We start from the raw sequence: 15,799 nt of genomic DNA on the forward strand, positions 1-15,799 counted from the left end.
GATTGGGGACAGTGGAAGAAGGGGAGGGTCAGAGAAGACAGGATCAAACAGTGCAGAGGATTAACCCCTTAAGTTCCACAGTGAGTATAACAATCATGCGTTGCTGCATATACAGACTGATTTTACTGTTGTGGGTTTAGTAACACTTTAACCACTTGCCGACCAAACGCCGTAGTTTAACTGTGTCAGGTCAGCTCTGTCCCGCGAAACTACGTACAGGTACATCGCTTCGCAGGACCGCTATTGGGGGTGCGCGCACAATCGGTTCCCGTGAAGACAACGGCAGACTGCTGTTCTCATAGTAACGAACACAGGGATCCTGTGTTCCTCTTATTTAGGAACACAGGTCTCTGTGTTCATTCAGCAAGCCCATCCCCCCACACAGTTAAAAAAACAACAACGCCTAGAGACACATTTAACCCTTTTATCACCCCTGGTGTTAACCCCTTACCTGCTAGTGTCAGTACATTAACAGTGCATATTTTTAGCACTGATTACTGTAGTAATGTCACTGGTCCCCCCCAAAAGTGTCAAAAATGTCAGTTAGGTGTCCGATCTGTCCGCTGCAATGTCACAGTCCCGCTAAAAATCGATGATCGGCGCCATTACTAGTAAAATAAATAAAAATGACAAATCTTTCCCCTAGTTTGTAGAAACGATAAATTTTGCTCAAACCAATCAATATACACTTATTAGGATTTTTTTTTAATCAAAAACATGTATCCGAATACATATTGGCCTAAAATGATGAAAAAATTAGATTTTTAATTTTTTTTTTATTGGGAATGTTATATAGCAAAATATAAAAAATAGTTTATTTTTAGAATTGTCGCTCTTTTTTATTTATAAAAAAAAAAAAAAAAAAAATCGCACAGGTGATCAAATACCACCAAAAGAAAGCTCTATTTGTGGGGGAAAAAAAGGGCATCAATTTTATTTGGGTACAGCGTTGCACGACCACGCAATTGTCAGTTAAATGAACGCAGCGTTGCGTCGCAAAAAATGGCCTTGTCATTAAGGGGATAAAAACCTTCCGGTCCAGAAGTGGTTAAGCCTGGTACACACCAGTAGCTTTTATTTTTTTTTTAGTTTAATCCAGTGGGCTGAATGTGGAAAAAAAAACTGAAGAGCTCAGGAATCCAATGTTAGTACAGTGATCTACCCTGTTGAGGGATTGTTTTCTGACAGGGCAGCCTCCTCCTCCTCCTCTATTGAACCAGCCGATACCGCCTGATATTCAGCCCATGGGTATGGCCATTTAAAGGATACATTTTCCTTTGAAGCATGTTACATACATATTTAGGGGTATACTATGCAAGATGCTCCAAACCCTCCTCTCACACTGCCCCCGTGACAACAGGCAGGGGTTCTTCTCTATGGTCACAGCTGCATCATTCTTTACAGCAATCCATGAATGAGAAAAACCACCACAGCAAATGGCTTGTAGTTTTTCAGTGAACTGTCTGTAGAGAGGCAAAGGCAGAAATCTGTAGGACTTATCTGCAGGAGCCTTAAATTGCACCCATGGTGCACTGACTGCAGGTCCAATACTTTGCAGACTTCTTGGGGAAAAAATAAATGCACAGTTTTGATTTGCAAAAATCTGTGCCTTTATAATTTTTTTTCTCAAAAGCCAAGTTTACTTTTGAAGGAAAAAAAAAAAGTCCTTCACAAAAACATATATGGGACTGCAAAATATTTCAGGAAGGTATAAGGCCTGTGTAAGTGTTACTGTCCTTTTAGAGGAAATCTGGGGAAATTATGGGTAAAACTTTGCAGAATACTAATTTTGTATGAACCCTAGGCTGTAGCCCTATGAGGCCATCAGGTGGATGGGCTTGAAATCTGAGAACGCTTGAGGCTAGGAAACATCTCTAGACAGTGTTTCATGATTCTATAGATGAAATAGGAGACGTACAGTGCATCCAGAAAGTATTCACAACGCTTCACTTTTTCCACCCTTTGTTATGTTACAGCCTTATTCCAAAATGGATTAAATTTATTATTTTCATCAAAATTCTACAATTAATACCACATGGGGCGTGGCCTGGACGGCAATGGAGTAGGACGCACACACACTTAGCTCCACTCTCGGTTTCTCCTGAGACTAGCATCCTGAGTGCCTCCCTAAACATCGCTGGAATCGTGTGACAAGGTACCGCTGCCTCCCCTGCCATGTAGCCGCCCCTTAAAGTTGCATCTGCTACTCCAGCGCTGGACAAATTCCATCGGCAGGAGCAGGACCCGTCAGTGGAAGATGGCGCCTCTGCTCCTGAGGCTGCTGCTGACACTGCCAGGGTCCTTGAGGCGAGCTCCATGTGTCAGACCACCTTGACATCTAAAATAGAGGAGGTAAAGGTGGATATCTCCCTAATCAGATAGGAGATGGCTAAATTGAGAGATCGGTGAACGGAAACTAAAACTAAAATTGGCCGGGCAGAGGATAACATTTACCCACTCCAGCATACTACTCAATCTTTGCAGAGGCAGATGCAGCAGCTAGTTTAAAAACAGTAATAAGGGTTACAGGTCCCTCTCAAAAAATTAGCATATTGTGATAAAGTTCCTTATTTTCTGTAATGTACTGATAAACATTAGACTTTCATATATTTTAGATTCATTACACACAACTGAAGTAGTGCAAGCCTTTTATTGTTTTAATATTGATGATTTTGGCATACAGCTCATGAAAACCCAAAATTCCTATCTCAAAAAATTAGCATATTTCATCCGACCAATAAAAGAAAAGTGTTTTTAATACAAAAAAGTCAACCTTCAAAAAATTATGTTCAGTTATGCACTCAATACTTGGTCGGGAAATGACTGCTTCAATGCGGCGTGGCATGGAGGCAATCAGCCTGTGGCACTGCTGAGGTGTTATGGAGGCCCAGGATGCTTCGATAGCGGCCTTGAGCTCATCCAGTGTTGGGTCTTGCGTCTCTCAACTTCCTCTTCACAACATCCCACAGATTCTCTATGGGGTTCAGGTCAGGAGAGTTGGCAGGCCAATTGAGCACAGTAATACCATGGTCAGTAAACCATTTACCAGTGGTTTTGGCACTGTGAGCAGGTGCCAGGTCGTGCTGAAAAATGAAATCTTCATCTCCATAAAGCTTTTCAGCAGATGGAAGCATGAAGTGCTCCAAAATCTCCTGATAGCTAGCGGCATTGACCCTGCCCTTGATTAAACACAGTGGACCAACACCAGCAGCTGACATGGCACCCCAGACCATCACTGACTGTGGGTACTTGACACTGGACTTCAGGCATTTTGGCATTCCCTCTCCCCAGTCTTCCTCAGGGTCCGGTCACCTCTTCTCGTTGTGCAGCGTTTTCTGCCACACTTTTTCCTTCCCACAGACTTCTCACTGAGGTGCCTTGATACAGCACTCTGGGAACAGCCTATTCGTTCAGAAATTTCTTTCTGTGTCTTACCCTCTTGCTTGAGGGTGTCAATGATGGCCTTCTGGACAGCAGTCAGGTTGGCAGTCTTACCCATGATTGCGGTTTTGAGTAATGAACCAGGCTGGGAGTTTTTAAAAGCCTCAGGAATCTTTTGCATGTGTTTAGAGTTAATTAGTTGATTCAGATGATTAGGTGAATAGCTCGTTTAGAGAACCTTTTCATGATATGCTAATTTTTTGAGATAGGAATTTTGGGTTTTCATGAGCTGTATGCCAAAATCATCAATATTAAAACAATAAAAGGCTTGCACTACTTCAGTTGTGTGTAATGAATCTAAAATATATGAAAGTCTAATGTTTATCAGTACATTACAGAAAATAATGAACTTTATCACAATATGCAAATTTTTTGAGAGGGACCTGTATATACTGCACCAATCCCAACACATAAAAAGCAAAAAAGCAGCTAGCACAAATCCTGAATAGTGGATATAATAGAATAAAAGTACAGTGGGTGCAGCTTACATAGTTAGTGAGGTTGAAAAAAGACATCAGTCCATCCAGTTCAACCTATGATATGTGTGTGTGTGTGTGTGTGTGTGTGTGTTTGCTTTTAACCATACATTGTATACCCCTGTATGTTGTGGTCTCTAAGGTGCCCATCTAATAGTTTTTTGAAACTATCAATGCTCCCTGCTGATACGACTGCTTGTGGAAGAGAATTCCACATCCTTACCGCTCTTACAGTGAAGAAATCCTTGCGCATTTTAAGGTTAAACCGCCTTTCCTCTAGTTTTAGTGAGGGGCCACGTGTCTTATTGTATCTCCTTTCTCTGAATAGTTTGTTCCCTATGCTAGGGTCGCCAGTACAGAATTTGTACATTGATATCATATCCCCTCTCAAGCGTCTCTTCTCCAGAGAGAATGGGTTCAGTGCTTGTAGTCTTTCCTCATAGCTGATGTCCTCCATTCCCCTAATTATTTTTGTTGCCCTTCTCTGGACTCTTTCCAACTCCAGCACATCCTTCCTGAGGACCGGTGCCCAGAACTGGACAGCATACTCCAGATGTGGCCGAACCAGACTCTTGTAGAGCGGGAGAATAATCTCTTTATTTCTGGAGTGAATCCCCTTTTTAATACATCCCAGTATTCTGTTGGCTTTGCTTGCAGCGGCTTGGCATTGCATGCCACTGCCAAGCCTGTTGTCTACCAGTACCCCCAAGTCTTTTTCCATCCTAGACTCACCCAGAGGTTCCCCCCCTAGTGAGTAGCTTGCTTTCTGGTTTCTGGCCCCCCAAGTGCATTACTTTACATTTTTCAACATTAAACCTCATCTGCCATGTAGTTGCCCACCCTGTTATTTTGTTCAGGTCCATCCTGCATAGAAGATATTGGCATGCTTTGTTTAGTATCATCCGCAAATACTGAGATTGTACTAGATATCCCCTCCTCTAGATCATTTATGAATAAATTAAACAGGATTGGTCCCAGGACAGAACCCTGGGGGACCCCACTTTCCACACCCGCCCAATCCGAGTACTCCCCATTAATCATCACCCTCTGGACTCTCCCCTGGAGCCAGTTCTCTATCCAGGTACTCACTTTATGGTCCATACCTACCTTCCTTAGTTTGTACAGTAAGCATTTGTGGAGAACGGTGTCAAAGGCCTTTGCATAGTCCAGATACACCACATCCACAGGCTTTCCTTTATCTAGGTGGCAGCTCACTTCATCGTAGAAGGTTAATTTTCATGAATCCATGCTGATTATTACTAATAATACAGTTTACATTACTAAAGTCCCTTAACATCCCCTCCAAAATCTTGCAGACTACAGATGTTAGGCTGACCGGCCTATAGTTACCCGGGATACATCTCGGCCCCTTTTTAAATATTGGTACCACGTTGGCTTTTTTCCAATCAGCTGGCACCATACCTGTCTGTAAACTATCCTTAAAGATCAAGAATAATGGTCTGGCAATCACCTGGCTGAGCTCTTTAAAAAACCCTCGGGTGCAAGCCATCCGGTCCCGGTGATTTATGTATGTTAAGTTTCTCTAGTTTAGTTCTAAGTCTATCTTCTGTTAGCCATGGCGGTATTTCCTGGGTTGTGTTGTTTAGTTCGGCCTTACAAGCTAGGTTCGTGTAGCCCCCCGATTCTTTTGTGAAGACTGAAGAGAAGAAATTATTTAACACTTCCGCTTACATGTATTAGACAGTTCATATAGTCCACAAACAGAGATGGAGAAAGGTTCAATTTCAGTCAAGATGTCAATCCAGGGGCCACCACCAGCAATCACCCGGGTGTTCAAGCTTCTTACCAGAAACGATCGACCCCCATTACAGGTCAGTCTAGCGATATAATAATAAGTCACTTGGATGCTCTACACCAGCCACCACAACAATCCTTGTCCTGTAGCCCGATAACCAGACCTCAGATCAGGGGGGAAAAGGAAAACGCTCCTCATGGTGCAGTATATTAAAGCAGGTTTATTCAACTTAAAAAAGGGGCCACTTACACAAAATAAGATGAATATTCGCTCATCTGGTAGTCAGCATTGGCAATCAGCAGCAGCTCTGGAAACCAAAAAGATGGCCGCCGTGTCCTCCGCTGTACTATGATGTTTAAGGATAGTCTACAGACGGGTATGGTGCCAGCTGATTGGAAAAAAGCCAACGTGGTACCAATATTTAAAAAGGGCCGAGATATATCCCGGGAAACTATAGGCCGGTCAGCCTAACATCAGTAGTCTGTAAGATTTTGGAGGGGATATTAAGGGACCATATACAAGACTTTAGTAACGAAAACGGTATTATTAGTAGTAATCAGCATGGATTCATGAAAAATTGTTCTTGCCAAATCAATATATTAACCTTCTACGATGAAGTGAGCTGCCACCTAGATAAAGGTAAGCCTGTGGATGTGGTGTATCTGGACTTTGCAAGGGCCTTTGACACCGTTCCCCACAAACGCTTACTGTACAAACTAAGGAATTTAGATATGGACCATAGGGGGGAGTACCTGGATAGAGAACTAGCTCCAGGGGAGAGTCCAGAGGGTGGTGATAAATGGGGAGTACTCGGATTGGGCGGGTGGGTAAAGTGGGGCCCCCCAAGGTTCTGTCCTGGGACCAATTCTATTTAATTTATTCATAAATGATCTAGAAGAGGAGATATCTAGCACAATATCAGTATTTGCGGATGATACTAAACTAAGCATGCCAATATCTTCTGGGCAGGATGTGGAAATCTTACAAGTGGACCTGAACAAAATAATGGGGTGGGCAACTACATGGCAGATGAGGTTTAATGTTGAAAAATGTAAAGTAATGCACTTGGGCGTCAAACACACGAATGCAAGCTACTCACTAGAGGGGAAACCTCTGGGTGAATCTAAGATGGAAAAGGACCTGGGGGTCCTAGTGGACAACAGGCTTGGCAGTGGCATGCAATGCCAAGCCGCTGCAAGCAAAGCCAACAGAATACTGGCATGAATAAAAAAGGGGATTCACTCCAGAAATAAAGAGATTATTCTCCCACTCTACAAGACCCTGGTCCGGCCACATCTGGAGTATGCTGTCCAGTTCTGGGCACCGGTCCTCAGGAAGGATGTGCTGGAACTGGAGAGAGTCCAGAGAAGGGCAACAAAAATAATTAGGGGAATGGAGGGCATCGGCTATGAGGAAAGACTACAAGCATTGAACTTATGCTCTCTGGAAAAGAGACACTTGATATCAATGTACAAATACTGTACTGGTGAGGACCCTAGCAGAAAGAAACAAACTTTTTAGAGAAAGGGACAATAGGACACGTGGCCACTCACTAAAACTAGAGGAAAAACGGTTTAACATTAAAATACGTAAGGGGTTCTCCACTGTCAGAGCAGTAAGGATGTGGAATTCGCTTCCACAAGCAGTCGTATCAGCAGGGAGCATCGATAGTTCAAAAAACTATTAGATGGGCACCTGAAAGACCACAACCTACAGGGGTATACAATGTACTAAACACACATCATAGGTTGAACTGGATGGACCGATGGATGTCTTTTTTCAACCTCACAAACTATGCAATGTTCTGATCATTGAGATGTATGTCCAAGAGTCTTTTGAAAGCAACCATACTTCCCGCAGAAACCACCTCTTGTGGTAGAGAATTCCACAATCCTGTAGCCCTAACAGTAAAGAACCCCCTGCGTTGCCTGAGGTTAAAACGCTTCTTCTCTAAATCGCATTGTATGCCCTCGAGTCCTCATGCAATCCTTTCGACTGAATAGCCATTTTTGAATTACCACGACCGGGACAAAATTCTACATCTAACGCGCAAACTAATCAACATCCCTTTCCACAGCACCCAGCTCATGGTGTTCCCAGACTTCTCGGCAAAGGTCCAGAAGCAGCGTTCCCACTTCACAGATGTTAAAAGATGCCTCCGCCTACACCACCTGAAATATGCCATGCTGTTCCCGGCCCAACTTCGGGTAGTGTGTGTTGACCTGGACCTCTCATCGACATGACTAGACCAGAAAGATGTGGACAGAAACCACCCTGCATGAAGAGAATCTGTTTGGAGGTCGTGAATAAGTGGGGGTCTCTTGGTGCCGCAGGTAACTTCCCATTGTACAGACATGCTGCCAACTAGTGCATACCTACTGTATACCTGTTTTGGAAACAATGATTTTCTGTTATGCTGCATTTTCACCTTTTTACAGTGTCCATGTTACACCCCCTTGGCTGGCACATGTCTGTTCCATTTTGACTGTCCCCTTGGTCCCTTTTCCTCCTGTCCCCTGTTGGCCATACTAAAAGTTTAACATTTACCTGGACCATCCCTCTTGGGTCCACTCAGCGCCCTAGTAGAATGTGCCTTCACAGGGAAAGGAGGAACCTGACCCTCCAGTGAATAAGCCTGTACCACCATCTGCCTGATCCATCTGGATATGATTGCGGCAGACGCAGCCAATCCCTTTCAAGGTCCTTCTGTGAGGACAAAAAGAGTCTGATTTTCTGAAAGATTCAGGAGCCGTCGGGTAAACCCTGATTGCCTGAACCACATTCAAAAGAATGCAAGGCAATTTCCTTGGGATTGCTTGGGCTTAGGACAGAGTGAAGGCAGCACAATGTCTTCATTCAAATCGAAATCAGAAACCACCTTAGGAAGAAACCACTGATTAGGTCGAAGTACCACTTTATCTCTGTGGACCACCAGATAAGGTGAACGGCAGAGTAGCGCCGCCAATTCAGACACTCTGCGAGCAAAGGTAATAGCAACCAAAAAGGCTACCTTCGACAGTGTAAGCAGAGGAATCTCCCTAATGTTCTATAAGGGAGGTTTTTGAGGGAAAGACAGTATCAAGTTAAGATCCCATGGAGGTAACAGGGATCGTCTCGGAGAAGCCATATGGCGAACACTTGCATAAAAGTGCTAATCAAAGCATTGGAAGCTAAAGGGCATTGGAAAAACATAGCCAAAGCCGACAGTTGGTCTTTTATAATACCCAAGGCCAACCCCTCTGGAGAAAAGGTCAAAATCCTAGCCACCGAAAAAGGTGAGGATGTACCTTCAGCAATTCACACCATGAGATGTACAATTTCCATGTACGATGATAGATCTTTCCGGAGGTAGATTTTCTAGCGTTCAACAGTGTAGGAATCACTGAGTCAGAAAGACCCCTGTCCTTCAATACCTGGCTTTCAACAGCCACACCGTTAAGGCCAGCGACTATAAAGCAGGATGGAAGATTGGCCCGTGAGACAGCAGATCTTCCATGAGAGGAAGTCCCCAAGGAGCATCAGTGACCAACCTTATCAGATCTGTGTACCAAGACTGGCGAGGCCAGTGTGGGGCCACCAGAATGATCAGAATCCCTTCCACCTCTTTTCTGCGCAGAAGCTTCAGCAGGAGTTTTAGAGGAGGGAACGCATTGATCAGCCGATACTGACCCCAAGGAGCCACCAGTGTGTCTGTGGCCGAGACCTGACTACAAACCTCTGTATCTTGTTGAGTCGAGAGGCTAACAGGTCAACGTCGGGTGTCCCCCACCTGGACACACAGCAACTGAAACACCTCTGGGTGCAGGGACCATTTCCCCCGGATTCAACACCTGATGACTCAGGTAATCAGCCTGCCAGTTCTCCACTCCTGGGATATGCACGGCGGAAAGGCCTGGACTAAAAATTTTCTGCCCATTTCAGGATCTCGGGCAACCTCCCGGGCCGCCAAAACACTCTTGGTGCCCCCTTAAAAAGTGATGTAAGCCACAGCCGTGGCATTGCCCGATTGAATCCGGACTGGACAACCCTGCATACCATTTGTCCAGTGACTCAGGCAAAGCTTTATAGCTCCGCGTTCCAGAATATTGATCAGAGGTCTGGACTCTTCTACTGTCCAGGACCCCTGGACACACAGCTTCCCCAGCACTCCTCCCCTAGCTGGACCGGCTGGCGTCCGTGGATATCACAGTCCAATACAATGGGAGAAAGGACTTGCCCTGGCGTAGTGCTAACGAGGGGAGCCACCATCGAAGAGCAGTCTTGTGTTGTGACTCAATCGAATCATAGTGTCCAAGGACTTTGGATCTTTGTTCCATTTGACAAGAATTTCCCTTTGTATGGGTCTCGTGTGGAAAGGAGCAAACGGAACAGCCTCGAAGGTCGACACCATCAGGCCTAAGGCTCGCATGCAAGTCCGCAGAAAGGACAGATTGCTGGATAACAGGAAACGAATCGCCACCTGCAACATTTGCAGCTTCAACGGGGAAAAGAAAATCCCTCGCTAAAGCAGAGTCCAGAGTCAGGCCCAGATAATCCAGTTTACCAGAGCAGTTTTTTTTTTAAATTGATGTTCCAACCGAACTCTTGCATAGTCGGTACAGTGATTGTCAAGTCGCCCAACAGGACAGAATGAGAGTCTGCTTTTAGGAGGAGATTGTCAAGGTACCCCAGTACCGCAATCCCCCGTTGTTGCAGTAATGCCAATACCGGAGGCAACACTTTGGTGAAGACCCTGGGGGCGGAGGAAAGACCAAAGGGTAACACCACAATTTGATAATGCTCCTGTCCTACAGCGAAGCGAAGGAAAACGCTGGTGTCCAGCGTAAATAGGGATGTTTAGATATGCGTCCTTGATATTGACGGCGACCAAAAAGTCTCCTTGGTGTAGGGACGCCACTACCATGCGATTGGACTTCATTCGAAACTTCTGTACATGCACAAAGCGGATCAGAGCCTTGAGGTCCAGAATTGGACGCACTTTGCCTTCTTTTCTGGGCACAGTGAACTGGTTTGAATAGAACCCCTGAAAGCACTCCCTAGAGGGAACTGGCGCAATCACCCCTTGCAACAGCAGATCTTGTACTGCCTCTCGTAGATCCCTTAACCAATCTGGACGTAGGCGTGGACTGGACGGGAAGAACCTGCCTGATGGTCAAGACCTGAATTCGATCTTGTAACCCGATCGGATCAGTTCGTGGACCCATTTGTCCATCAAGGAGGTCCATGTTTTCCAAAAGAATCGAAGACGTCTCTGGGTGAGTCTAGGATGGAAAAAGACTTGGGGGTACTTGTAGACAACAGGCTTGGCAGTGGCATGCAATGCCAAGCCGCTGCCAGCAAAGCCAACAGAATACTGGGATGTATAAAAAAGGGGATTCACTCCAGAAATAAAGAGATTATTCTCCCGCTCTACAAGACTCTGGTCCGGCCACATCTGGAGTATGCTGTCCAGTTCTGGGCACCGGTCCTCGGGAAGGATGTGCTGGAACTGGAAAGAGTCCAGAGAAGGGCAACAAAAATAATTAGGGGAATGGAGGACATCAACTATGAGGAAAGACTACAAGCACTGAACCTATTCTCTCTGGAGAAGAGAGGATTGAGGGGGGATATGATATCAATGTACAAATACTGTACTGGCGACCCTAGCATAAGGAACAAACAATTCAGAGAAAGGAGATACAATAAGACACGTGGCCACTCACTAAACCTAGAGGAAAGGCGGTTTAACCTTAAAATACATAAGGGGTTCTTCACTGCAAGAGCGGTAAGGATGTGGAATTCTCTTCCACAAGCAGTCGTATCAGCAGGGAGCATTGATAGTTTCAAAAAACTATTAGATGGGCACCTTAGAGACCACAACATACAGGGGTATACAATGTACGGTTAAAAGCAAACACACACACACACACATCATAGGTTAAACTGGATGGACTGATGTCTTTTTTCAACCTCACTAACTATGTAACCATGTCTCCCCACCCCAGATATGGGTGAGGGAGTCCCTTCATGCAAACAGGGATTTGTCTGCAGGTCTGGATTGGCCTGCTCTCGGCTTACCCGACCATGTCTTCTTGGAACCCCCAGAAGACCTAATGGCTTAGATCGTTTTTCCTGTGTGCTGGAGGCACGAAAGGGCCATCTGTGGACTGTAAAAAAAGGTCCATGTCTATTACGCAGTTACTTGCCCTTGGCGGATTGAGGAAGAAGAGTACTCCTCCCACCTGTGAGTTCTTTGATCAATTCATCCAATGAGGATCCAGACAAATGGTCTCCTGTAAAAGGGGAGATCTGATAGAGCCTTTTTTGAAGCCTGATCCGCAAGACCAGCTTTGTAGCCACACCATGCGTCTAATAGCTACCCCCACCATGTCTACCCCCAGACACTCTGGCTACAAGCGAGGCATCACATAGTATGAGTAAATAGTAGGGCTTGGACCATTTGGTCCGTTAACTCTGTCAGGCCCAGAGAGAGCCGTTCGGTTTCTAGGTCACTTTTCAGAAACTTTTCCCATGCCATTATGGTCTGGGACACCAGTGTGATCATGAAGATTGGTTTAAGTATTGAGCCCGCTATCACATGTTAGTGGCGGGACAGAGACTCAATCCGTCGATCTACGGGGGTCTGTAAAAATTGGGACTCCACCAGGACCACAGTAGATTTGTTCAGTCTGGAAACCGGATGGTCCACCTTCGGTGGCATGGTCCATCTTGTGGATACCGCACCCGTGAATGGGTAGCACCTTTTAAAACGCTTCGGCACCACTAACATCTGTTTGATGCACCCCCCACTGTTTTGTCAAATTTTTACCATCATTTTGTCAAAAAGTTACGGACAAGGGAAAACCTTGCCCGACGTCTGGGATTTGCGAGTGCCAAAAGACACCTGCGTTCCTGACGCTGCAGAATCATCCGCCATTTTTAGAGTTTCCCACACCGACAGTATAAGTGCCTCCACCAGCACGCTTTTCCGTGTGGCTGCAGACGCGGATATATCGTCCTCACCACCTGAGTGCGATGACGCAGATCCCTCATGCGTCCCTGGCATTCGTCCACGTCGGCCATATCTACCTCCGACTCTGAGGATACAGGAGAGGCAGGGGAGGGCATAGGGTGCTTTTCACTAGTGGCATTTTTTAAAACCAAATCCATTTGACACCAGGTTTTCCAAAACCGTCGTTCAGGCAGACAGGGGTTGCGACCCGGAGGTCCCTGCAACCGCAAGGAGAGGATCTGTAGGTGAAATTTGTTCCTGGGACTCCATATGAACCCTGGAATAAAGCAGAAAACTGCAAAAAAAACACACCAGTAGTACTACAAGTCCCAGCCACTAACACTGCCTCAAGTAGAGTTAGTGAGAAAGAACTACAGGGACCCCAACAGACATACCACCAATTGAGATGGAGGAGAACAGGATCCTTCTGCTGTGTAGAAAAACGATCTTTACAGGAACAGGAAGTACCTGGTTTATTCACTAGAGTAAAGGCCTAGCTACTCTCTGCTGTCCAGCGATCGCAGACTCCAATAAAATGGCCGCCCAATGCATTTTTATGGGGAAACCACAAAAATATGGCCGTCCATGCATTTCAATGGGAAATTCTGCAAAATGAGGCTAAACGATTCTACAGAAAAATGGCGGCACTCCACGGCACGCCATGCGGTCTCCAGGACCCCCTAAGGGGTCCACACGATTACTGGCATTGGGATGTTCCTGCAAGGACCAGGATTAAATCCCCCCCCCAGCAGAACCGCTATAGCGGCATCGGCGTTTCCACCTCTCGAGGACCCCCATCACGGACTGAGGTAGGAAACTTCTTGATGGTGGGGAGGGAGGTCTTGGGGGGGCCTGGTACATACCAAGAGGACAGAGAAAGTGAGGGGTACTCAAGGGTCCGACCTTCCTAGAGAGGGGCCCACGTCTGCCCCAAGACCGCCAGAGCTATGGGTGGACACTACTCACCATACCAATGACCTCAGGTGGGCGCCACTCCGGACAGACTACCTCTCTACTCGGGGCAGGGGTACTGACGGCGAAAAAGGTACGCTGCGACTCGGGCCAAACCAGGTTGTGTGCATCCCGGCGAGGTGTTTCAGAGATTTTTCTTGCCTAGTGTCCTACTCCTGTAGGGGGCAGCATAACCCAATGGTCAAGAAGAATATGGAGCTGCGTCTGTCAATGAAAGACATCTTTCCTCCTTAGGACAATCTAAACTAAGGCTCTATGGCAGTTGCATGGTGTAGTCACCAGGTTGAGTAGCCCCTTTCTTTTGTTTTACAATTTCATGTCAAGCCTCATGTAGGCAGCATAATACCCAACTGCTTTCTATCTACAGTGTTGTATCACTCCCTGTTGCCAGTTTTAGAAATACAGACATGCTTCCAGCAATGAATCATTCCCATAAGGGGACATATTGCTTGATATGGGGGATGGCATAATATTGTTTGCAGTAAAAAACAGAACATTAACCAGTTCATAAAAATTTGCATGGTTTTAATTACATATATTCTTTCCATCATAAATTAAAAAAGCTTATTAAATACAGGGTTATTAGAGAGTAATCCAAGTTGACCTAGACCAATGATGGAATCTGTAAAGAGCAGTTAGCTGTAAAATTATCAGTACCAATAATAGCAAGAAAATAACCTCAAAAGTAAAAATGCTGACACGATCTCAAAAAAATAGAACTGCCTATTGTAAACCTAGCATGGACTGAAGAAAAAGACTACAAATTGAGTTGCACTGCTAGATGAACACTCATTGCATATATAAAATATTAGATACACAATTTAAAAGATGTGCATTGATCAAAATTTTAATGAGGTATGAAGATTTGTAAATTACATTTTGTACTGGCAGTAAAAGTTTAAATATGAGTAGGGGAAAATGCTCACATATCTTCTAGTGTATCCCCAAAACCAGGGCTCTCAATATGCAAGCACTGAATTTAGGCCCCAAAGACAACACAACACCCATAGAGGCTCCCAGGGTGCTAATGAAAGATAATTTAAATGCAGACCTGTCAACATCTATACAAACCTGAAAATCCATAGTTGCAAATTGTCTTTTTCACTTTGCAAAGCAGCAGTCTAAAATTCACAAACTACTGGTATGCAAATGGTTGTATATGTCCATGAATTCTCATGTTCCTAGAGCTGGCACTGGCTTCTATGAGAAAAAACACCATTAGGAGCTGATTTAGAAAAATTAGGGCAAAAAAAAAAAAACAAAAAACAAAAAAAAAAACCTCTCCATCTCATAAACAGGAATTTGACCTTCATGATCTAATCTGCATTGGGATGCACAACTCTAGTTCTTTATGGTCCATTTTCAGAATTCATCCCCTCGGTCATACTTTTTTCATGAATACACAAAAAACAGTTCTTAGGCGCATCCCTGCAGTAATGCAGATTTAATGTGCAATAAAATTTGAATGAGAGGAACCCATCACCCTTCATTTTATCGTGTAGTAACTTTTAAAACCCCTAATGAAACATTTTTGCTATGTCAGGTAGCTTGTATTTATGAACAGCTTTCCTTTACACAAGCCTTCAAATGCGTCAGTTTATTGAAAAAATAATTCTTCGCAGATTCTTCTGGTGTCTTCAGGAGATGCCACAGAATGACCTATTGTTCTAGAGTCTGTATAAATTTCATAATCATTTCCACCCTGTGGAACAGAAACATAGGGGAAGAGTTTAGTACTTTTTAAATTGGATTGGAGCACCCCTACCAATCCCTCCTCCAATGACTGACAGCAGTACAGAGCGGGGCAGCGCAAAGGAAATGACGTAATGCCGCCGGGAATGGTTGTGTTTCATTACCCTGGAAATGTTGACCCTCAGCGGCAAACGTCACTAACTTTACCGACATACTGCCCCGCTCTGCACATTCCCACCACCAGGTCTGCCAATCGCACATGAACAGTGATCACATGGCCTGCACATTTTCATCTAGAAATACAAGTTTTTTTTTTTTCCTTTTTTAATGTAAGCAAGCATTAATGAAACAAAACCATTTGAAATTTTTAATGAAAAAACAGCTTGGAAATCCATTGGCTTTGATTATCATTGTTCTTTTGTTTTTGCTTCACTATCATCCTGATGGTTTTGATGACATGTAAACCTTTAA

The 15,799-nt window shown here is 44.7% G+C and overlaps 1 protein-coding gene across 2 annotated transcripts in view; it reads right to left on the reverse strand.

Moving 5' to 3' along the window:
• Nucleotides 1-15,232: 15,232 nt before the first annotated feature.
• The window catches only part of PMM2 (phosphomannomutase 2), an 87,483-nt gene continuing 86,916 nt past the window's right edge, over nucleotides 15,233-15,799 (reverse strand). For both annotated transcript variants that reach the window (XM_082261301.1, XM_082261302.1), the window contains exon 8: nucleotides 15,233-15,338. In XM_082261301.1, coding sequence (XP_082117427.1) covers nucleotides 15,234-15,338 — 105 coding nt within the window. In that variant the 3' untranslated portion in view covers nucleotide 15,233. The remainder of the gene's footprint in view (nucleotides 15,339-15,799) is intronic.

Source organism: Pelophylax lessonae, assembly GCF_965119305.1.
Source record: "Pelophylax lessonae genome assembly, chromosome: 6".
In the NCBI taxonomy this organism is placed as follows: domain Eukaryota; kingdom Metazoa; phylum Chordata; class Amphibia; order Anura; family Ranidae; genus Pelophylax; species Pelophylax lessonae.